We start from the raw sequence: 22,097 nt of genomic DNA, 5'->3' as shown, positions 1-22,097 counted from the left end.
GAAAGTGTCCAAGGCCAGGCTGGATGGGGCTTGGAGAAACCTGGGATAGTTGAAGGTCTCCCTGCCTTGAAAGGGTGGTGGGACTGGATGATCTTCAAGGTCCCTTCCCATCCAAATCCACAATTCTGTGAGTTCTTAATGTCCTGGGGACTGTCAGCAGCCACAGGCCTTCACACAATGATATTCCAGGTTCCCTGATCTGCTCAGAATCTGGAGTGATGACTCCTTCTCCTCCAGGATCAAATGTTTAGGAAAAATATGTGTGGAGACCTGGAATGATGATCTCCTGGGACATTTTATGGAATCAGCATTTGAGGCCCCTCCTGTGCCATCACTGAGAGGAAGAAGCATCATGCAGGAGAGATTTGAACATTCCTTTTATTGGTCACAGGGATTAAATTGAGGCCTTTAGAAAACAAACAGAATTAACCTGCAAATGAAATTACAGATCAGCCCAGTCCTGTTTGCCAAGAGGCCACAGGTGAGATCACAGGGCAGTGGCTCCTGCAGGCCCTGAGATTACAAGAATCAGCTGCTTGTTGCCAGGTGTACAATGATTTCCTACACCCCTCTTTGTCCAGCAGAATTTTCTCAAAAGCACCAAAGTGGGGCTGGATTTACAGCAGAGAACGTGCTCCCGAATGTCTCATATTTGGAATAAGTGAAACCAAGGGGATCCAGTTCCCCTGAATGGCTTTTCCTGAGGTGGGATCACAGAGTTCAGCATTAATCAGCAGGGAATTTTCTCCAGCCTTTTGGTTTTCCTTTTCCTTACATTTCTCCTGATTTTACCCAGTGAGTGCACCATTTCCAGGGAAGCTGGGAATTCTTTGGACAGACTGGACATGGCAGTGGTTCCCAGTTTCCCCTGCCCAGCTGTGTTTGCTGAGCCCAGCACAGGGATGCACCTCAGGCATCCCCCACACTGCTGAGCTATTCCTGGCACACAGAGTCATCAGGAGACAGGAGCTGCATCATGGATGAGTAAGGAACACTTGGATTATCCACACAGGAGAGTGAGCCAGGCACTGAGCTGGGCTACCAGAACAGCCTTTGGATTTGAGGCTTCCTGAGCATCCAGTCAAACAAACCTGTCTGGGATGGTTTGTAAAGCAGGAAAGACAAATGGCATGGAGAAATCAGCCAGGCTGGATCTTCAGAACAGCATGTTGGGTCCCCAGCTGCATCCCTGAATACCCCAAAAAGTCCTGCTCCTCCTCTGAGAGGCACAAACTTTCCCAAGCCAGGCCCTTTCTCTGAGCTGTGTCCCACAGCTGGGAGAAATGGGAAACTGAGGGGCCCGTGGGAGTTTTAGGGACAAGAAGAGCTATTTTCTTATGCTCTCTGCTATATATAGAGCCTGGCAAGCCCCCAGGGCTGGAACAAGTTGCTTTTGTTGCTAAAACATCATTTGGAAAGGCCATTTTAGGCAAGTGCTGCTGTCTGGTGCCAGCTACACTAAGCAGGTGCTGTGGGCCTGAGCTTTGTCCTGGCAGGAGCGTGAGGAAAACTGGTGTAACCCAGGCATGTGCTCCCAGAGCTGCTGCTCCTTCCCCAGGAGCCTCAGAGCTTCTTCCTACTAAGGAGCTTTTGCCTCCTGGGGGGGAGCCTGTAAATCTAATTACACACTTGGGTGGTGGAGCAGCCAGCAGAGACCTCAGGTGTCCCCAGCTCCGTTTCAGATCCTGTCCCCTGGTGCAGATGAAGTGCAGGACTGTCCAAGGTTCAGCTGAACCCAGCCTGCCCTTTGCAGCTTGATCCCAAGACAGCACTTGGTGCACTTTGCCACTTAGTCCATATTTGGAAAAGTCCTTCCTCCAGGCAGGTTGTGAAGGGAGTGGAGCCATCTGGAAATGAGACACTGAGAGGCAGAGCTGGAGCAGGGTGGAGCAGCCCGTGTGTGTATCCCTGTGTTGTTCCCATCCTTCTGCTGTGATCCCTAAGCTACTCTTGTCACATATTCCCGGGGAGCAGGGGCTCACAAACGGGCCCCTGGGGGGGTGGCCAGCTGTTTCTTCTCCTGCAGGATGTTCCCAAAGAGCCGAGCTGCTGCCATGGCACAGCCCCAGTGGATGGTGATCCCAAAGCCGCCGTGGCCGTAGTTGTGAATTACCTGGGGGAGAGAACCACAGAATCCCAGGATGAGCTGGGGGGAATCTCAAAGCCTGTTTTGGACATTTCCTACTCGCTCAGATTGCTCCAAGCCTTGTCCAAATGATCCTTGAGCACTTGCAGGGATGGGGCAACCACATCAATAATTGTTTCAGAATCTCTGACATTTATCCCTGGGGTCAAAGATTCCCATGCTGGTAGTGGGGAGATGGAGAGAGGGACAATCAAGCCTTATCACTGTCCCGGGCACGGTGACAATTGTGCATGGGGCACAATTAACACAGTCATTAATTACACTCAGCCCTGGGGCTGTGCAGGTACCTCTGCCTGGACATTCCCGAGGCGGATGCTCTCCCGCTCCAGGCGGACTGAGGGCCGCGCTGGTCTCAGGCCGCTCCACTCATCCACGATCTTCGCCTTCTGCAAGTAAAAGCACATCAGCCCTGCACAGCGTTCCCTGGAATCCCACCAGCCAAACCTCACAGCACCAGGTGGGCCTCAAGCTGGGACAGGGGCCTCCCCATCTTGCAGCAGAACAATTTGGGATGGCAGTGCCAGCCCGCAGCTGAGGCAAATCCCTGTGCCAAAGCCCCACACCACTTTTCCTGCTAATCCAGGGAAGAACAGCAGCACTGGGAGTGGACACAACCCAGCCTCACCCCACACAACCCTCCCCTAAAGGTGTGGGGACACCATAACCAAAGGGCTGGAACCTCCCAAAGCTCTGGTTCTATTTTTTTACCAGCTACATGAGTAATTATTATCCCTACAAACCTTGTCTCAGTGCCAGCCTCAGCCTTGCCTGTCCCTCAGGCAGGTGGAAGAGCCCCAAGTGTCCATGATGGACACACAGAAACCCTGACTTGTGGAAACATCCTGTGGTTTGTCCAGCACCCATTCCTGCATCCTGAGCACCCCAGCTCCTCATTCCCCATGCTGGCACTCAGGTCACCCACCTGGAGAGTTGGGAGCAGCTGGCAGCAGCTGTCCCAGACAGATTTGTGATCCTTGGCACTGTTCTCCTCACTCCAGTTTCCATGCTGGTAAACCCCTCCCAGGACCGTGAACTGGCTCCTGCACCGAGAGCCAAAGGAGACACACGGTGGTGACTTGTCCCCAGCTGTCCCCTGTGGGGCCACCACATGGAGGGACACTGTGTGAGTGTGATGTTGGATCCTGCTACACCCTGAGCCTGCCAAATATTCCTGTGAGAGAAACTCCCACACGGAGCAGGCGGAGAGCGGTGCCTGCTTGTGAGCAAGTCACTCATTAAATCCTGTCAGCCCTTCCTTGTCTGGGCAAAGCAGACAGATAATTCCATCCTTATCAAACAGCTCTGCTCCTGCCTGGCTCAGGAAAAGCTGGAAGGAAAGGGATGGCTCTGGAGGGGAACACAGAGAACAGATTGGTGCTGCTGCTGTCCCAAACTCGTGTGGATTAACAGAGGATATGAGGCAAGTTAAGGCTTAGGGGGGCCTGGAGGGGTCTGTATTGGCTGGACCCTTCCAAAACCTTGCTTGATCTTTGGGAAGCACAAAAACAAAAGGAGGGATCCTCCAGGGCTGAGCTCTCCAGCAGGGAAGGGGTGTCCTCCATGTGAGCACTGGGTCCAGCTCTTCCTTTGGGATCAGCCTGGTGCCCAGCCCTGACAGCTCGAGCTAAAACAAGCACAGGCAGAGGAATTCATCTGTGGCTGGGACCGTGATCAGGAATCACTCAGAATGTGCTGCATGGGGGCTGTGAGCCTGCAGAGCTCCTGTTTACATCCTGGCTTACTGCCTAAGCCTGAAATATTAGGACAATAGGAAGTGCCAGAGATGCAGCATTCAAATTCCAGCTTAAAGACCCCCCTCCACTGCCAGAGCAGGGTCACTGCAGGCCCTTGGGATGAAGCAGAGCTGGGATGAACAGCAGATGGATTTATTTATCCCATGGTGTAGCTCCCCACGCAGGGCCAGGAGTTGGACTCAATCCTTGTGGTCCCTTCCAGCTCAGGATAGTCCACAATTCCATAATAAACCCAATGAGATGCCCTTAGGCTCACCAGCAGCTCAGGGGACAGTGAGGGGAAGGCTGAGCTTTCCCAGGAAGGTTTTGTTGAAGTAAAAGAATTCCTGCCCTGTTTTCATGGGAGCATGGATCAGCAGTGCCTTTCCCCACCCTGAGCTGCTGCACCACAGTTGGGTCCACACTGTTGATAATAAAGATGGCTATAGATGTGAAAACAAAAGATCTCCTCCAAACTATCCACTCCACTGTTAGTGTTTGGCTGTTTTGGAGACTTGGATAGGGTTGAATTTGCTTTCCTGGTATTTAGTCCTTGGGAAAGGACAGGGCATGGAAGCACCGTGGTGCAGGGCGCTGAGCTCCCTTGCTTTGCTGCCCCCGTCCTTCTGCTCTCCTCCCACACAGCCAAGAAAAGCACCAGGGATGGAGCCAGGCCTGGCAGACACCAGCAGGAGCCAGGTCCCAGATGAGGATTTGGGGACACTGACAGAGGAATGTCACTGGTGCCAACCAGCCCTGCCTCAGGCATTGTCACCTACCCCGGGATGATGTAGGGCGAGTTGTAGATCCCGGATTTCAAATTGTGAGTGACAATGAAATGCTTCACCCATGGAGCCAGGACCTGGGAGATGAAGGGGAGGAAGTCAGAGCTGGAGAGTGGGTGCCAGGCTTAGGCTGGGAGGGACACAGGGGGCCAGATATGGGACCCTCTCTTAGCTCTGTGTTCCCTATGCTGGCTTCCCTGGGAAGACAGGAGTGCAGGTAGGGAGGAGCTTCCTACTCTCTCTCTTTCTCCAAATAATCACCATCTTCTCCCAAAGATTTTATGCCTTTTTATTACCAGCATTGTGCCTCTGACCTCCCCCAGCCCTCACCCTATAGAGAAACAGGCTGGAGACTGAGGGCATTCCCACAGCTGAACCAGGAATGGGATCCTGGTTGGTTTCACATGAGCAGTGTTTGCTGGGAATCAAGACCTGATCCCACTGTGGATCCAGCCACAAGCCCATGGTTTTCATCAGAGAGCTCAGCCACTCCTGGTGGTAACAGATGGGTTTTTGGGAAGCCCCCAGGCCTGCCCCAGCTCACCTTGATGATCTGGCCCCGGCCAGGCTGCAGCTGTGGGTCGGGCTGCAGGTCCCCCGAGCGCATCCCGCTGCAGTTTAGCACCACATCCACACCCTGAGAAAACAGCTGAGGAGAGAGGGACACGGCTGGGAGCAGCACACAGGGATGTTGCCACAGAGGCACAACATTCCTGCTTCCAAATGAGCCAAGTGCTCTTTCCAACAGTCAGGAAATGGATAAATCATAAGGGCCAGATCCAGGGCACAGCTTGCCCTGCCAGCTCCTGCTGACACCCCATGTGTGCCACCAAGCCATTCCAGGGAAAGCTGCCAATCCATGCTGGATAAATGCTCTACTCTGTCCTCTGTCAACCATCCCTCAATACCCGAGACCCTTTATCTTTCCTGGTAGAATTTATTTTGTGGATCTTGGCATAGTGCTGTCCCCTGGCCCATCACTCATGCCAAGGAATATCCCAGAGCAGCACCTGCCTGCTGGATGCTGCTTCTCCTCTCTGGGATGGGGTTGTGCCCTCTGCCCTGGCTCCACATCCCCACTCACCTCCTGGAAAGATTCAACCTTCTTATGGAAAAACTTCACTCCCCTCTGTGTCAGCCTGGGAAGCACAAGTTCATTTGTTACTGGCAAATTAAAAGCAAATGTTCAATACCAGAACACCAGCTCAGCATTAGAAATTACAGGAATAAAATCAAGCTCCAAATTCTTCCAAAGCCAAAAGTGCTTGGATGCAGCTCCAAGTATCCCAATACTTTCATTTTTGTCATGCAAAAAATACACTCCTGGGCTCACTGTTAAAGTGTTACCCCACTTATGAACAGGAATTCCAGACCCTCTTCCCTGCTTCCCAGGGATGGATCTCTGCCTACCCTATCCTGATGTGCAGGATGAAAATCCACCTGCAGCCAGAGGAAACAGGAGCAGCAGCACTCACCTGTTGGTGAGCCAGGGCAGGTAACTCCTGCCCTCCAGCATCAGCGCCGTGTTGAACCAGCCATAGCTAAAACAGGAGAAGAGGCTGTGAGGACCTACAGGAGAGTTCTGCCCCAATATTCCTGCCACCCACTGTGGATCTGGGACCCCAATTCCCCCTGCGACCCTCCTCACATGAGTGCATGTTTTTTTCTCACTTTTTACAGCATAAAACACCTGGTTACCTCCCCCATTTTGACATTGGTGAGGTATGAAAGGAGCTGGAATGGTTTCTGTGCTGGGTTGCTGCTTTTTTGGCCATTTGAGCTGTTTCCTATTTATTTTAAGGGAAGCAGTTTTAAAGAAGTGAGGACATTTCTATGCAGTTCCTTGTCCCTCTGCCCCATGCCAGGGCTGTATTCCAGAGGCATCCAGGACTGTCCTACCTGAGTCTCCAAAAAAACAGCCTGAAAAATACCTGTAACCAGGGAAGAGTTCGAGCTCTTTTGGTGTCAAGTTCCTGAATCCCAGGACAATGTTCTTCCAGGATGGGTCCTACAGGGGAGAAGGAGTTCTGAGATCATTAATGAATTGGAATCACTGTGGGACAGAGGCTGTGGGGGGATCACAGCCCATCCCAAAGGGACACAGGTGGGTGTGCAGCTGCCAGCACAGCTGGAGAGGCTCTGTCACTCCCACTCTCCCAGGGCTCGGCCCTTCCTCACACCAATATTGCCTCGGGAGCACAGAAAACACCATGTCCCAGGCACTGGCACAAGGCAAACTTGGAAATATTGGGAAGCATTGGCTGGGAAGCAGCACAGCTCAGCCTACCACTGAGCTGGAGCCTTTCCCAACCCTGGCCATGACCTGCTCCTTACCGGCACCGGCTCTGTGAACAGGTTGTAGCCCGAAATGAGGAAAAGTCCCATTTCCTTGGCTGCTGCAGAGTGCATGTGCCCGAGGAGGTAATCGAAGGTCTCTTTATTCCAGAGCCTATGATAAGAATGAGAGAGTAGTGGCTCTGCCAGCCCAGTGGAACTGTGCCAGAGCAGCTCATGGCACATGTCACCACCATCCTCCTCCTCCTCCTGCCTTACGTCTCCTGCAGGTTGCCGTGGTCACTCAGGTAGGGCTGCCACAGCCCAGCCGCCCCATCGCTGGTGGTGTGGGGGGTGAAGCGGTCGGCGTAGACCTCCAGCTCCAGGGAAGGCACCAGTCCATGGAACTGCTCATGGATGCACAGGGCGCTGGAGAGCCCGATCACCCCGGCCCCGATGATGGCAACGCGCATGGCTCTGGCTCCTGCAAGGGATGAGGGATCCGAGGGCGGTGCTGGGGCTGCTGGACAAGCTGGGAACACCTCGGGGGGACATCGGCTCCTGCAGGAGCCTCAGCTCTGCTGCCAGAGCAGCAGGGAAGGGCTGAAGTCCTCATGGTGCATCTGTGTGCTTTTCCTGTAAAGCCTCCCAGGTCCCCCTCAAACTCTGACCAGGTGCTGGAATCATGGATGAGAGGTTGTGGTTCCTCACAGTGGCCGGGTAATGAGTCTCCAGCCCTGGCTGTGCCAGCAGGAAAGCTGCAGGTCTGCTGTCACAGGTGTACCCCTCACCTGGCACCAGGTGTGTCCTGCCCTGCCCTGCTCAGGATTCTCCTCTTCATCCCACCAGCCACAGGCTGAGCAGCCAGGGAGATGCTGGAGCACCCACCCACAGCTCCATCTCCCAGGGGACACTGTGAACCCTCTGTTCCAGGGACCTCACCCTGCTCTGAGCAGCTCAAAATCCTTCCCAGCCACTGGGAGGTGGGCACGGATAAAAAAGATGCGAAGTAGCAGGCGTTTTCCAGGGAGCAATGCCAGGTGTGATGAGGGCAAGGTTGGATCCTCACACCATTGTCACCCTTGGGGCTGCATGTGAGGGTGGCTGTGCCACCACCCCACACCCTTCTGGGCACGGCTGGGAGAATGGCTGTGGGTAAACTCTGGCTGCAAATCAAAGAACCACAGAATCACTGGTTGGAAGAGACCTCCAAGACCATCAAGTCCAACCCAGCCCTAACACCTCAACTAAACCCTGGCACTGAGTGCCACATCCAGTCTGCTTTAAGCACATCCAGGGATGGTGACTCCACCACCTCCCCGGGTGGACTTTATCCAGTACTTTATCACTCTTTCTGTAAATAACTTTTTCCTAATATCCAACCTATACTTGGTTCAGCTTAAGGCTGTGTCCTCTGATTCTGTCAGTTGCTGCCTGGAGAAAGAGACCAACCCTACCTGAGCACAGCCACCTTTCAGGGAGTTGTAGAGAGTGATAAGGTCACCCCTGAGTCTCCTTTTCTCCAGGATGAACAATCCCAGCTCCCTCAGTCGTTCTTCACAGGGTTTGTGTTCCAAGCCCCTCACCAGCCTCATTTCCTCCTCTGGACATGCTCAGGCATCTCAACGTCCTTTATAAACTGAGGGGCCCAGAACTGGACAGAGCTGCAGCCCCTCTCCATCCTCTGGTTCCCTGCTGACAGCACTTTCCTGCCTTGGAAAACCCCTGTGGTCACTGCCTGTGCAGGGAGTGGGCAAAAAACAGTTTGGGGAAGGGCTGGGGGTGCAGATCCTGGGTGCAGGCTGGTTCTGGGAGCAGGAATAAATTCCAGCCCACAGATTGTTTTGGACAAGGTGAAGTCCAGCATCTCTGCTGTGCCAACAGCGGGACTGACATTTGCCGGGATGGAGGGATGAGTCATCGGAACAGGAGCTGCTTCCCATCTGCCACGGTTTTCTAACCCTCAGAAACCAGAGTCACCTCCTCCACCAGGGACAGGGACTCACCCCAGCTGTGCCTGCAGCACCAGCTGATGAGGATCTGCCAAAAAAATAATGGGAATATCCATTTTCTACCAGTTTACCTGTGGAGTGTGGGGTCCCTGGAGCAGTCACTGCCGTGTCCAGAGGCTTCAGAGTCAGAGTTGCTGTTACAGCCCAGCAGGGCAAGGTCTGATTGTCCAGGGCAGCAGGGCCAAAGTCTGCTCTCGCTCCAGGGAAGTGGAGTTCACACGTGATGCCACTGGCAGGGGGCCCTGGAGTCGTGGAAATGGGGTCACCACCATCGGTGGCAAAATGCCATCCCTGCCACTTGTCTCCGTGGTGACCACTGTTGGACCAGGACACAGGAATGTGTTCAGTGGGCATGGTCTTGGAGGTCTTTTCCAACAGCAATGATTCTATGACTTCCCAGCGTCTGGATTTGCAGAATCACTTAGATTGGAAAAGACCACTGAGATCAACCTTTGGCTGATCACCATCTTGCCAACTAGACCAGTGCACTAGTGCCACATCCAGTTGCATCCTGAACAGAAGATTCCTGTGAGATCTGGAAAAATTGGGTGCTTCTGGCTCAGTTTTTGAGTAGGAGGAGAGGCTGAGGGAATTGGGATTGTTCACCCTGGGAAAGAGAAGGTTTCAGAGGGATATAATTGTGGCCTTCCAGTACCTGAAGGCAGCCAGATGGAAAAATTGACAGTGACTATTTACAAGGGCCTGGAGTGACAGGACAAGGGGAAACAGCTTCACACCGACAGAGAGCAGGGTTAGACTGGATATTGGGAAGAAATTCCCCCTTGTGAGCCCAGGGAGGCTCTGGCACAGGTTGCCCAGAGAAGCTGTGGCTGCCCAAGCTCTGGGAGTGTCCCAGGCCAGGTGGGACGGGGTTTGCAGCAACCTGGGCTAGTAGAACGTGTCGCTGCCGTGAAATGGGATATTGGGGAGGGACGGGATTTTGGGGGTGGGATGGGCCGGGAGGGCCCGCCCACCAGAGCAAGCCCCGCCCATCAGATCAAGCCCCCGCCCACCAGGCCAAGCCACGCCCACGGATCGAATCCCCGCCCCCTCACTCCCCGCCCTTTCCCCCGCAGGCCCCGCCCCTTCCCGGCGTGAGGGGGAGGCGGCCGCGGCCCCGCAGCTGCAGCCATGGCGCTGGTCACCCTGCAGCGCTCGCCGACCCCCAGCGCCGCCTCCTCGGCCAGCACGAGCGAGGTGAGCGACGACGGGATGGGCAGGGACGGGGAGGGAAGGGGAGAGTGAGCCCCGGGGGCGGCGGCGGCGGGTGGGGAGCGGGGAGGGGCGGGGTGAGGCCCCACTTGGGGACAGGCCCCTGCAGCACCCCGCAACCCAAAGCTTCGGGCTCCATCACCCTCACGGACCAAGGTCCTTTATAGTCGCAGCTTCACGGCTCTGGCCCTTCACTGCTTTCCCCCTCCAGCCCCTGGTTCCACCCTCTCGCGGCCCCTTGGCCCTCCACACCCACTTGTCCCCTGTCTTCATCCCCTCGCAGTCCCCACGGCCTGGCTTCCGACAGCCCCCTGGCACCAGCTCAGCTCCTCACAGTCTCCCCGGGCCCTGGTTTCATGCCCTTCCCAGGCGCTGGTCCCTCATGGCTCTCAGCCCTACAGCCCCCTGGTCCCCCATAGGCACTGACCCCCAGCCTTCCTCCCATTGCAGCCCCCAATGCCCTGAGCCTCACAACCCCCACTGCTCCCTGGCCCAGCTCAGCCCCCAGCCATCCCAGTCCCTTCTTCTCACAGCCCCCGATGCTGCCCAGCCCCAGCCTTTAATGCTGCCAGGCTGGGCCAGGCCTGGGTCTGCCCTGCCACCCCTCACACACACAGCCCAATTCCTCCGTGGCTGTCCCCCATTCCAGCCCTCAGCTGGGCAGGGAGCCTGAGCTCCCTAAACCCTGGGGCAGCCTCCTTCACCTCTCTCTTACCAGGTAAATCTCTGGGCAGAGTGCTGGGCATGTCTTCACAGAGCAGCTGTGCTGGCCCTAGACCTTGTCCCTGCTTGACATCCCAGAGCTGTCACCACCTCCTGCCCCAGGGATGCTCTGCTTTGCCCTGTGTTATCCCTCTGTCCCTGCCATGGCACCACCTTTCCCCACATCTGCAGCTCCTGCCCCTCAGGGAGCTCCTGCCAGCCCTTCCCCAGGGTGACCATTGTCAGTTCTCCAGGAGCAGCTCCCATCCTGCTCCACCCCACACCTTTGCCACTCCTCACTGTGGCTCAGCCTCCACCGTGCTGCTGCCCTTTCCTTCTGCTCTCCTGCCCTCTCCTTCTGCTCTGCTGCTCCAGGACCTGTGCCTGTCACTTCACCTGTCCCATGGTGCCATCCGTGTCCTGCTGGCCTGGCCCTCTGTGTGTCCCAGCTCTGCTGCACACCCCCTCCATCCTGTGCCCAGAAATGCCCTTTCCTGCCTCTGCCTGCCCTTGGGCTTCTGCTTCCCCTGCCACAGCTCCCATCTAAACACAGCTGTACCTCCAGTTTCTCTTTCTTATTGCCTTTTCCCCTCCTAACCCATCTCTTTGGTGACCCTCCAAGACAGGCCTGGTGTTTCTGTGCACATCCTCCCCGTGCATCCCTCTCCCCCCACGCTTCTTCCCTTTGATGTTCAGTGCCCTTGGCTCTGCTCTGTCCCCACTCCTGCCAGGTAAACAATCCTATTTGTCACCTGTCAGGTCCCTGTGACTCCCCCGATTAGCTGGTCTGAGGGGGGAGCAGGAGGGGGGAGCCACAAAGCTCCAGGTTCTCCCTGGCCCCAGGGGCTGCGGGGGGTCTCTGCCTGCAGGGACCCAGTTTGGGCCCAGTTTCCTCCAGCTGAGGGACTTGGAACAGTGAGTTGCACTTTTTGAAGGAGTTTTCAGAGGGAATTTTGTGGCATCTGGTTTAAACAGAGCGTTAAACAAGACCTAGTGGCCACCCAATGTAGGGAGGTGAAAATGAGCTGTAACCCCAGAGCAGGCAGTGGAATTAGACTGGATTTAACTGGTGCAGGTGGGAGAGGAGTCAAAGCAGGCCTGGCCATGTACATCTGTCTTAGGCATTGCTTTGTGTCAGAGCTGCTGCTAGTGATTGTATTTTCTCTGGGGTGACCATACAATTCTCCTTTTTGCCCCCCAAAAATGCTGCCCTAAATTTGCTGCCAGGTGTTGTCCATGGCAGGGCACTTGTGTCACCAGTGGCTCCCAGAGGAAGACACTGAGTCTTGTTCTTGTCTCTTCTGGCATGAAATACCATAAAATTATTTCCAGATTTTTTTTTTCCAGATTCAGCATGTTGTTTTTCCAAAGTTAATTTAAAGAAAAATCCCATCAAAAAATGACAGCCCACTCCTGTTCTTTTAGGATCTTTCTTGCAAGGAAAATCAGGTTTCATTGGGCCTTTTAGCTGGAATATTACTAGAAGATATTTTATTGGGAAATTATGATCTTGCTGATTGTGACTGTGCTACTTTGGGCTCGTGAGTTAGGAGAGGCCAAAGGAATTTATAAAATGGATGCTGCTGCCTTGACATAGTGGGCCATAAATTCTTAGGAGAGAGTGGTTCACACACACTCACAAACTTGCACTGCTTGTGCATCTCCCTTCCACACACCTCCCACTGCCTGTGGGTCCTTCAGAGGGGCCACACTCTGCAGAGTCCCCAGGGAGGGACGTGGCAGGGGCTGGTGGGGTCTGGCTGTGGTGGGATGAGCAGCTGGAGCTCCACAGCATCCCCACAAACCCCAAACCCTGCCAGCTCTGAGGGGTGCTCTGAGCAGGACAGGGCAGGAGGGCTTTGCTTTGGTTTTCCTGCAGTTTTTTAGTAGAAAATGCAGGGAAAGTCAGCTTTGGGAACCCACAGCAGCTCCAGGGCCAGCCCTGCTGCTGAGCCCCAGCTGACGACATCCAAGAGTCATCATCCTCACAGTCACGTTTGTTTAAAAAGGAAAGAAGTTTTTCTGCCCTTTGTTGCTACGTGACAGCCCCAAACAAACAGGAGGGTGACCCTGCCAAGGTCCCAAACCTGCCAGACCTTCCCAGGGCTGGGGGATCTGCCAGTGGGGGCACTGGGACTTGGGGTGCTCTGGGGCCCTGCCTGCAGCCCAGCTCTGCACTGTAAACAGACTAAAAATAGCCATGGTATGCTCCTCACCCTCTGCTGGGTCAGTCGGGACAGCCTTGTGCATCTCCCTTCCTCCAAATGGCCACAGTTCCAATATCCGGCCTCTGCTCTTGCATTTGCGGGATTTTTTTTTCCTCTGGCTTTACTTGGTTCTCACAGATTGTCAGCAGAGCAGCTCCTGTGCCCTCCAGCCTCCCAAGTTCTAATGTGGAAGGATGGGGAGCAATCCAGGTGCCCTCACCCCTCCAAAGCTCCGGTCTTGAACATTTGAAATGATACCATTTGCTTATTTTTAGCTGGTGCAAAACCACCTGGACACAACTCTTTTGAGGACCCTTGTTGTGGATTCTGAGCAATGCTGTAGGCAATACCAGGATGTTCCCCAAGTGTCAGCACTGATGGAGCCTGATTCCTTCAAGGCTGTCAGGATCTGGTGTGCTGAGAGTGTGAAGGATTTCCTGTAAGGTCCCTACTTTGTTTTTTGGGCCCAAATCTTCTCCCCAGCACAGCCCTGCTCTCCAAGGGGATGCTCCCAGCCTTTTCTCTGTGTACTCATGCAGGACCAAAGCAGAACTATCTTAGAGCTTGTTGCTTTGGTTTCCTTTTTTTTTTTTTTTTTTTTGTCAGTTCTGGATGCAATTAGCCCCAACTCTTCTTTCTTTATTGAGGAATTTTGTCTAGAAGCTCCTAGGGAAGTTGAAGGGGATGACTGGAAAGCACAATAGTGTGAAAATTCTTGGTTTTGGAAGCAGGCTGAGGTCGCACTTCTCTTTAATAAAGTGTCGTGTCACTTGAGCAGCCAGATTTGCTTCCAGGGGGACTCTCCACCAGTGCTTGGTGCAGAAGTGCCCATTTTAATCCATGCCTGTCCCTAAAGCAACGCATTCCCCAGGCAGGCAGCAGGCAGAGGACGTGCATTGTCCCAACCTGGGGACACCCAGGTGGAGGTGGCCTTTGTCATCCTGCCACTGTGAGCCCTGGAGCTGCACGTCAGGAGCTGGGACAGCCCCAGGGAAGCACTTTTGGCTGTGTCCTTGTGCTGGGGACACCCCGAATCCCGGATATTTGTGCCGCCCTCACGTGTGTGCGCGGTGGGAGCGAGGTGTGCACTCCAGTGACGTCGGGGTTGGCGCTCTTCAAAGCGCTCTGCGCTCCAGGACCAGCTTGCAGGATTAGGACCTAATAGCTTTAAAATCCCTGTGAGCCCCTCCCTTTGTCACCCGGCGCCGGCTGCTGGTGGCCTACAGGACTAGGGAGTTTCATTTATCTCTGGCCCCGGGGAGAAAAACCCCGCGGAAAAGAGCCCCTCACACCCTGTTGGTGCCAGGATTTTATGTAAAGGTCTAATGTGAAAACAGCCAACGTGTAACTCTCTTGTATCCTTTTCTCCCCTCAGGCTGAGGTCGGCAGTGATGAAGAGCGTAGACTTAACGTGAGGTAAGCAGAGCTTTTTGGGCTCTGAACACTTTCCACTGTTGTTAATTGTCTCCCAAGCATCCAAGTCCTGATCCCACAAAGATCCCAGAGCCTGTGCCTTGCCTGGAGGGGATGGTGTGGTCTGCAGAGAGCTGAACCCGGGGATGCTCTCTCCCTCATCAGTTTTGAGATGAGAATTTAACCAGCTGAAAGAATAAAAGAGAGTTTGTGATCCTTTTTCCCCTGCTGGGAAGACACTGGAAAATTACTGGTGAGCTCTGGCCACAGCACTTTAGTGTTATCACAGCATCTCTGGCTCTGCTGCTGCTCCCTGAGGCTGGGGCTCCACTCAGGAAGGGGGCTATACTCCCAGGGTGAGGAGAAGAGAGCTCTGCTCATTCCTGTGTATTAACTGCCAGGAATTTGCCTCCTTGGGGTCGTGCAGAGCCACTGTGTTCATGTGAGGGAAGAAAGGGCTGAGCTGTCCTGCCAGAGAAGAGAGGCTCCTCTTGCTGACACTGTGCAGATCCAAAGTGGTGACAAAGCTCCTGTGCCAGGCCCTGGCTGATGGGGCTCTGAGTAATGCTGTGGATGGCTCACTCAAGCCTGGCTCTTGCAGGCAGCTCTTACCCTCTAACCTGTAAACCACAGCCCAGGGGAGGAGTGGTTCAGCACTCACTCTCTTCTCCTTGTCCTGCTTCCTGCTTTCATTATCCTGGGTTCAGGAAGAGCAAAGCCTCTTGTGCTGTTTGTTGCTTGGGCTGTGTTTGCCCTGGAAGTGAAGTCAGAGACCAGAAAGCAGGGCTGCTCATGGACAGAGATGGACTTCTTTGTTTCTGTGTTCTGGGGTGGTGTCTCCTGGCTGCAGCCTGCCCAGGAGGCCTGGAATTCCGTGGCTGTCCTGTCTGCACACACAGGGGTTGCAGACAGAAGTGCTGTGTGTCTGCTCTCCTGTGTATGGGCATTTCATGGCTGTCTGTAATGCCATTTGAGAGCTGACTTTGTGGGGAATAGATTTTGTATTGATTAAATCATAATTAAGGATTCCTTGTTCTGTTCCTTGTACAATGCGAAGCCCCAGGAGAAAACTGCTGAAGCCATGAACAGCCACAGACCCCTAATTCTTATGCTTTTCCCCATGTGATATTAAACAGTAACATGTAACCAAGCAGGATGGCAGCCTCCTCCTTTGGATATACAGTTCTGTGCTGAAAGAGAACATACAGCTTTATCCTCTTCACTGCAAATGTTCTCACTCTACAAATAAATCCTGGTGAGATCCTTGGATATATGACTACTATTAGTCTGTCTGGCCTCTTTGCAAGCCAGACATGTGCATCCACCAATAACCAGAGCCACCAGCATTGTAGATGCACTTAGACCAGGCTTAAAGGCTGATGCTTTTCTCCTGGCTGTTGAGAAATGCTGCAGCACTGACGTTGGACACTGAGAGCCCATGAGCTTCCTCTGTCCTTCAGTCTCCTGGGGCTGCTCTTCCGTATACGATTGTCAGGATAAGAATCTGGTAATTAAATAGCCAGACAGACCTCGAGAATCAGATGCCTCTCATGCACAGCCTCTGCTGTCCTCAGGGGGAAACACTGCCAAGAGCTGAAGGAAACGTGCAGACACAACACAGATGATAAATGGAGCTCCTGTTTGGTGGGTCGATCCTGTCCCCTTCCCACTGGCTGCTGTCCCCTTCCCTGCTCTGGATCAATCTGCTGAGACTCTGCCCGGTGCCCAGGGGGTGGCAGAATTGTTCAACTTCATCACACTGTTCCTCCTCTGAAAAAGCCCTGCAGGATGGCCTGTGCTGGTGTTTGTGCCTCGTTCAAGCCTGGTCTGGCCTTGGTGACAGCTGGGCTTTGTCACACATGCCCTGAGCACAGGGGTCAGCAGTCCAGCCCCAGGCTCTGCAGACCTTGGAGATCTAATGGTGAGGGAAAAGGAAGGATTGTTGGAAGCATGTCCCCAGTGTGCTGCCAGCTCAAGCTGTGTTTCATCAATACAGGATGGCTGTGCTAGTACACATTTATGACATAATGTATTCATCTGCCTGGTGAGCAGATTATTTTTGTTCATTCCAAAACATTCCGGGATTTTCGTTTGAGGTTGCATAGTTGGATCTGGTTCCATGAGCCATCTGATTGTTTTCTTGGAGGAGCAGGTCTGTATCACGGTTTTGCACCCAGCCACGTCTCGCTGCTCCCTGGTCATCCTTCCTTATGCTTTCTGTCATTCCAAAATGCTTTTCTTTCTCCCTGGAACAGCTTCTGTCCCAGCACAGACCAAAGGGATGTGCTCTAGGTTCAGCTTTGCTTTCAAAGATAATGCTATCTGCATTTTCTTAGATGTTAATCTGCTTTAAGTCATCTTTTCCTCTTGTTACCAAAAATGTTGTGGAAGCTTCAGCAATGTAACATCCACAGTGTTCCCAGCAGACAGCCAGGAGTCTGTGCTGCTCCCTGAGGGTAAAGACTCGGAGTAGAAGGGAAAGTCAGAGATCTGAGGGCCCTGCTGGGCTCAGTGCAGCCAGAAGCTGCACGTCTGAGCTGTGTTATCAGTGTCTGCTCAAACCTTCCCTCCTGGATAACCATCAGGGAGATGCTGTGGCTTGATCCCTTTTTCCCCTAATGGTGCAGTGCACCCACAGCTCACCCAAACCTTTGTAAAACAGCTGCCAGGGCTGGGCCCAGCCCATGGGAGGACGTGTTAGCCCAGACTTAAGCCCTGAGTTCTCTGAGATCGAGTTCCGTGCGAGCCTCGTGCGTGCGGTGCCTGTGCCTTATCTCAGCCTCAGATCCTGCTGCTCCAGCTCCCAGCAAACTCCAGGGAGATGCTATCAAGGAGGAGGCAGAGCAGAGCCCAGCTCTTTCCCAGCTGCCTGCTCTGGCACAGGGCTGGACGTGCAGTTTTACCTTTTTGGTGTGACCCAGCTGATTCTCACTCCTGGCCGTGCGCTGGCTCTGTCACACTGAGGCAGAGGAGATGTTGTAACAACCCAGATCTCTCTGTGAGTTTTGGCTGTTTCTCAGATGTGGTTGGCAAACACAGCAAGATAATCACTGGTTTTAATTACAAATATAAATATGTTTGTTTAGCCAGTCATTCTGTAATCTTTGCCATTATTGGCTTTCCAATCAGAGCCTGAGTGCAGGGTGAATGTTTTCAGGCACCTTCTGCAGAGAGATAGAGGTTGAACCACTGCAGAAGGGCCTGGAAGTTGATAATCTCCAGGCTCTGACCAAGAGTGAAGATGGTTATGGAAAGAATTGTTCTTGTTTGGCACCTCTAAACCAAATTTTAAGAGCTGACAAGAGCAGCAGTGGGAGGTAGAGGTTTTAAGGGTTGGGCTTGTGTACCTTTGCTGATCAGTGATCAACAGGAGAGTCACTGGTGCAGACAAACTCTTAACAGAGCAGCAGCAGCTTTAGATTGGATATCAGGGAAAATTCCTTCATGGAAAGAGTTCTCAAGCATTGGAACAAGCTTCCCAGGGCAGTGGTGGAGTCCTCATCCCTGGAGGAACTGAAAAACTGTGTGGATGTGGCATTTGGGGACATGGTTTAGAGGTGGCCTTGGCAGAGCTGCAGGAACAGCAGGACTTGATCTTGGAAGTCTTTTCCAACCTAAATAATTCCATGATCATCCCTCTGGCACACACCACAGGACACCATTGTATCTTAATATCACATATATATATATATTATACACTTAATGTATATTTAATATGTATTATATTTTAATGCATCAAAATTATCTTTTTACACCTTGATCCTGAATTCCTTTAGGGATTTAGGAGCATGTTTTTCTGGAGCAGGACTGGATGAACACCTTGTAGCGTGTTCACGATGCCAGGCAGGCTCTCAGGGCAGGGGGAAACACGGGGGCAGCTGCCTTGAGGATTTATTTGTGGGGACAGCAGCTCATTACAGCCCTGACAGGTCCTGCTGGCTGCAGATTGATCGTGTCCCGGGGAGCTGGTGGGAGATCTCGGGGCAGAAGTTGCTGACTTCACCAAGTGTTCAAAACAGGACGTTGAATCACATCCTGGCCGGCGGCAGCATCCTGCCTTAGCGTGCCCCGTACAATGGGGAGGCACCGGCTCAGCCCCCGGCCCTTGGGAGCTCTCAGCCTGGAGGTGTGGCCCTGGAAGCTCAGGAAGGTATAAATAGGCCTTACATTTTGTGGTGGGCTGCGTGTGGATGTTCCAAGGCCAAAGAGCTGAGGAAACGTTCGCTTATTTGACATTTATTTAAGATCTGGCCTTTCCAGGAAACAGTTGCTGACTTGAAGTTGAGCAATATGAGGAGTTTACTTGGATGTAGGTAGAGCAACAGCAGGAGAGCTGCCAATTTGAAGAGATGATGATCAGACTCTTTTGGAATTGTATCTAAATGTTTTGGGTTTTGTTTTTTTCTTCCCTGAAACCTCAGCAGTCTGGCAGAACCCAAACCACGAGGCCCTATTATCAGAGGTGCTGGCTGTGCACTGAGCACTTGTTCCTGTAAAAGGCCAGTGTGGTCACTGTTTATTTAGGTGTTAGAGCTGGGTCAGAACAATATTTTGGTTTCAAATGCCTCTTGATTTTAAATATCTTAATCTTTGATAATTGTCTGCCAAGATCTGTGAGTCAGGGATTTCTCATACAAATCAGAGCTGCGCTGTGCCTGGCAAGTGCTCCTAAGATGTTTTTGGAATGAGGAATGGACAGAACACCTTCCTAGGCCTGGTGTTATTTCTAATGAAGAGTGTTGAGATTATTTCCTGAGAGCACTGAGTTTTTTCCCAGACATTTACACATCCCTTTGCAGCGTTTAAATCCTTGATGCAGAATCACTTCACCACTGCACAAAAATAAGCCCAGATTCAAACAAATTAGGGTACACACCACATCCATCAGTTGTTTAGGTTTATCTGGGATCAGGACTCTCTTTTGCAGGGCTTGTCTTCCCTCTCTGAAAATTTTAGTTTCTTGAAGAAATCCTTGCTGCAAGAACTGCTGGTGAAGGAAACCCTCATATCAGTGACCAAGTCAGCCAGAAATACAGAGAGTGGGACAAAATGTCCCATTCAGATTTCCCAGAAAGCTGCCAGGTTCCGTGTTTGTTCTGTCTGCCATCCAAATGGTCACATCCAACCGTGTCCAACACTCACATCCCAGTGGAGACTGCTGCCCATGGCTTGGCATCTCCCTCCCAGCCCTGCAAACCATCCTGAACTCCAGCTGTCTGCTTCCCTCTGCAACACCACCTCCTGATCTTGGGAATGCTGGCTGTGTACCCTCAGGGTGTTGGGAAGGCAGGCTGCAGTCTAGATCAGCACTCGAGGTGTCAGGGCTGAGCCAGAGCTTTTCTCACTCTGCTCTTACCCCGCGTGATCCGCCTGGATTTATTTTATTTTGTTTTTCCACGTTACCAATGTGTCAAGTACTCCTTGGTCTCCGCTGCCTTTTTTGGAGCCATTCTGAAACCAGGCAGCTCAGCTGGTTTTTGGGTTGCTGTGCCACCAAGATTCCCAGCCGTGCTTCCGATGCCATTGTCTGTGTCCTGGCTGACCTTCGCTCACAGGGCTTGGAAGCTGCTCCCTTATTAATCCTTCAGGCTGTTATTCACCTTCCTTTTCTTTCCCTGTGGCGCCGTTGGAGAGTTTCCACTTGTTTCTCTGGGAGACACTGCTGAGTGGGTGAAGTGGGGTGGGTTAATAGAATAGTTGTAAGGATTAAAACAATGGGCTGACAGGAGGAATGCAGGAGGATGGGCCCATGTGCTGACAGCCGGGCTGGGGAGGAGGACAGGAGCAGGATCAGCCAAGGCTCTGCTTTTGGTGTGCCCTCCATGGTGGGCATCATTCCACCTCTCCTTCAGCTTGGACACTGCTCTGGGACAACTCCAGGGCTTGTGGCCTGGCTCTCCCCTTACCTGTGGTGAAGGGGGATGGCAGCAATGGCAGGAATGTGGCAACATCCTTAACAGTGACTTGTAGGAAAACAAGGGAGCCAGTGTTTTGGGAATAGCCAGCTTCCCTCAGAGCACCAGGGAAATCCATGTTGTTGCTGATGCTGGGATCTCTGTGCGTGCCTCTGCTCTTCCCCTGTGCCAGCTGCTGCTTTCCCAAGCCTTGTCCTCCAAGTCCCTGAGTCCAGGTGAGGGTGAGCTGCTGTGTGGAGCAGCTCTGCCCAGCCCCTCAGCAGGGTGGGTGGCCCTGGGCTTGGCACAGCGGGCTGGGGACAGTCCAGGGCATTGTCCCAGAGTCACCAGTGCTGGGGACTCTGTAGGGTTAATACTCCTTTTCCCAGCAGCTGAGGTTTGGAGAGGATCTGGCCTGGCCTCCTGAGACAGTGACTGTCACCAAAATGACATCGTGTTTCAGTGGGAATCTCAGAAATGCTCCTCAGGATTCAGACCGAGTTCCAAGCCTGTGGCGTAGCTGGGTGATGCCAGGATCAACCTCGTGCCTTTTTGAACTCTGCAATTAATGGGATGAGCAGAAAGGATTTCTTTTTCCTTGTGAAACAATCTCTTATTTTATTTGGCTTTCCACCATCCAAGTGCTAGGGATTCCTAGAATTTTCTCATTCCTGGCTGTTTGGGAGCAGTTCTGTCAATTAACTTTGCGCAAGTCTGCTGGAATGGGGAATGATCCTGCTGGTTTGTTTGTTTCCCCTCTTCCTGCCCTTTCTCTTGGAGGGTTTATCCCAGCTGCTCCTGGGTTGTCTGCAGGCACAGCCTGGATCCTGGGGTTGCCCCCAGGGTGGGATACTCAGAGCTGGGCTGGTTCTGCTCCATCCAGATCCATGTTGATCCCTGCTCCAGCCCAGTGCATCCCAGGAGTGGCTGGAGGGACATCATCAGCAGTCTATTTCTGTTGGGAAATTGGCTTTTGTGGGCTTCATGATTGATTTCATTTTTCTCTTTTTGCCTTTTGTGCCAGAGGAGCATTTGTGTTGAATGGCCTGCAGTGTCTGCAGCCCTCTCAGCATTCCTGCTGGGATGTGGCCCACGGTCCCCACGCCTCCGAGCCCAACAATGCACACTCACACTCCCCTTGGTCCCTGCTTTGCTGAGAACAGCAAATCCTGTTGGGTTTTTATGTCTCCCCAACATCTCACTTACTTCAAAATAGATGGGAGAGATTTTTGCTCCTGCAGGGAGGTTTTACAAATCCCTCCCACAGCTGGAGCTGCTGCCTGGCCCCTTCCTGGCACAAAGATGCCCTGGCTGTGTCCAAGGAAGGGGAGATATTCTCCTTGTGAACCTGCAGCCCATGTTTTGCTTTTCTCCTGAGGGTGACTTGTCTTCAGCTCAGGAGGTCCTGGAATGATGACTTTGGGTGTGGAAATCACAGGTATGGAAAGAGCTTTCCTGCCTTGCCTTTCTGGTAGTAAAACACCTCAGTCCAAGTGGTTCTGAGCAGATCTCTGACCTTGCCAGGCGTTTTGGGCTCCCACAGTCCTGACCACAGGTCAGTTTGTGGGGATATCCCAAATCCTCCACAAGTGCAATAGCACCTTGTTCTAAACCATCAATGCACGTGTTGTAACTGGGCTTTTCCAGGTGCTGCTCCATGGGGAGCACACAGCTCGGATGGCAGCCCTGCTCCATGTGGGGCTGGGCTGGGATGGCTGT

The 22,097-nt window shown here is 53.1% G+C and overlaps 2 protein-coding genes across 2 annotated transcripts in view; one reads left to right on the top strand and one right to left on the bottom strand.

The window, feature by feature from the left end:
- Positions 1-360: 360 nt before the first annotated feature.
- DAO (D-amino acid oxidase) lies at positions 361-9,120 on the bottom strand. Its single transcript, XM_083874197.1, has 11 exons — positions 9,022-9,120; positions 7,218-7,422; positions 6,999-7,113; positions 6,596-6,672; positions 6,140-6,205; positions 5,749-5,803; positions 5,209-5,313; positions 4,659-4,741; positions 3,069-3,186; positions 2,434-2,532; positions 361-2,113 (listed from the first exon to the last, which is right to left on the bottom strand). Exons 2-11 carry the CDS (start codon positions 7,409-7,411, stop codon positions 1,979-1,981), a joined length of 1,047 nt encoding a protein of 348 aa, XP_083730323.1. The 5' UTR covers positions 7,412-7,422; positions 9,022-9,120; the 3' UTR covers positions 361-1,978.
- A 961-nt stretch (positions 9,121-10,081) lies between these two features.
- Positions 10,082-22,097, top strand: part of SSH1 (slingshot protein phosphatase 1) — a gene marked incomplete at its 5' end in the record, with an annotated part of 33,790 nt that continues 21,774 nt past the window's right edge. The window contains 2 exons of the mRNA XM_083874190.1: positions 10,082-10,147; positions 14,447-14,487. Of these exons, the coding sequence (XP_083730316.1) occupies positions 10,082-10,147; positions 14,447-14,487 (107 nt within the window). The remainder of the gene's footprint in view (positions 10,148-14,446; positions 14,488-22,097) is intronic.

Source organism: Zosterops lateralis, assembly GCF_965231275.1.
Source record: "Zosterops lateralis genome assembly, chromosome: 17".
Taxonomy (NCBI): Eukaryota; Metazoa; Chordata; class Aves; order Passeriformes; family Zosteropidae; genus Zosterops; species Zosterops lateralis.
This window is presented reverse-complemented; position numbering and strand designations above follow the sequence as displayed.

Excerpts from the sequence above, each read along its gene's own strand:
- DAO (XM_083874197.1), bottom strand. The coding sequence starts at position 7,411 with ATGCGCGTTGCCATCATCGGGGCCGGGGTGATCGGGCTCTCCAGCGCC. Across the intron at positions 6,206-6,595 it reads GAACTCTTCCCTGGTTACAG|CTATGGCTGGTTCAACACGG; the intron begins GTATTTTTCAGG and ends CTCCTGTTTTAG. Across the intron at positions 2,533-3,068 it reads AGCTGCTCCCAACTCTCCAG|AAGGCGAAGATCGTGGATGA; the intron begins GTGGGTGACCTG and ends TTTTACTTGCAG.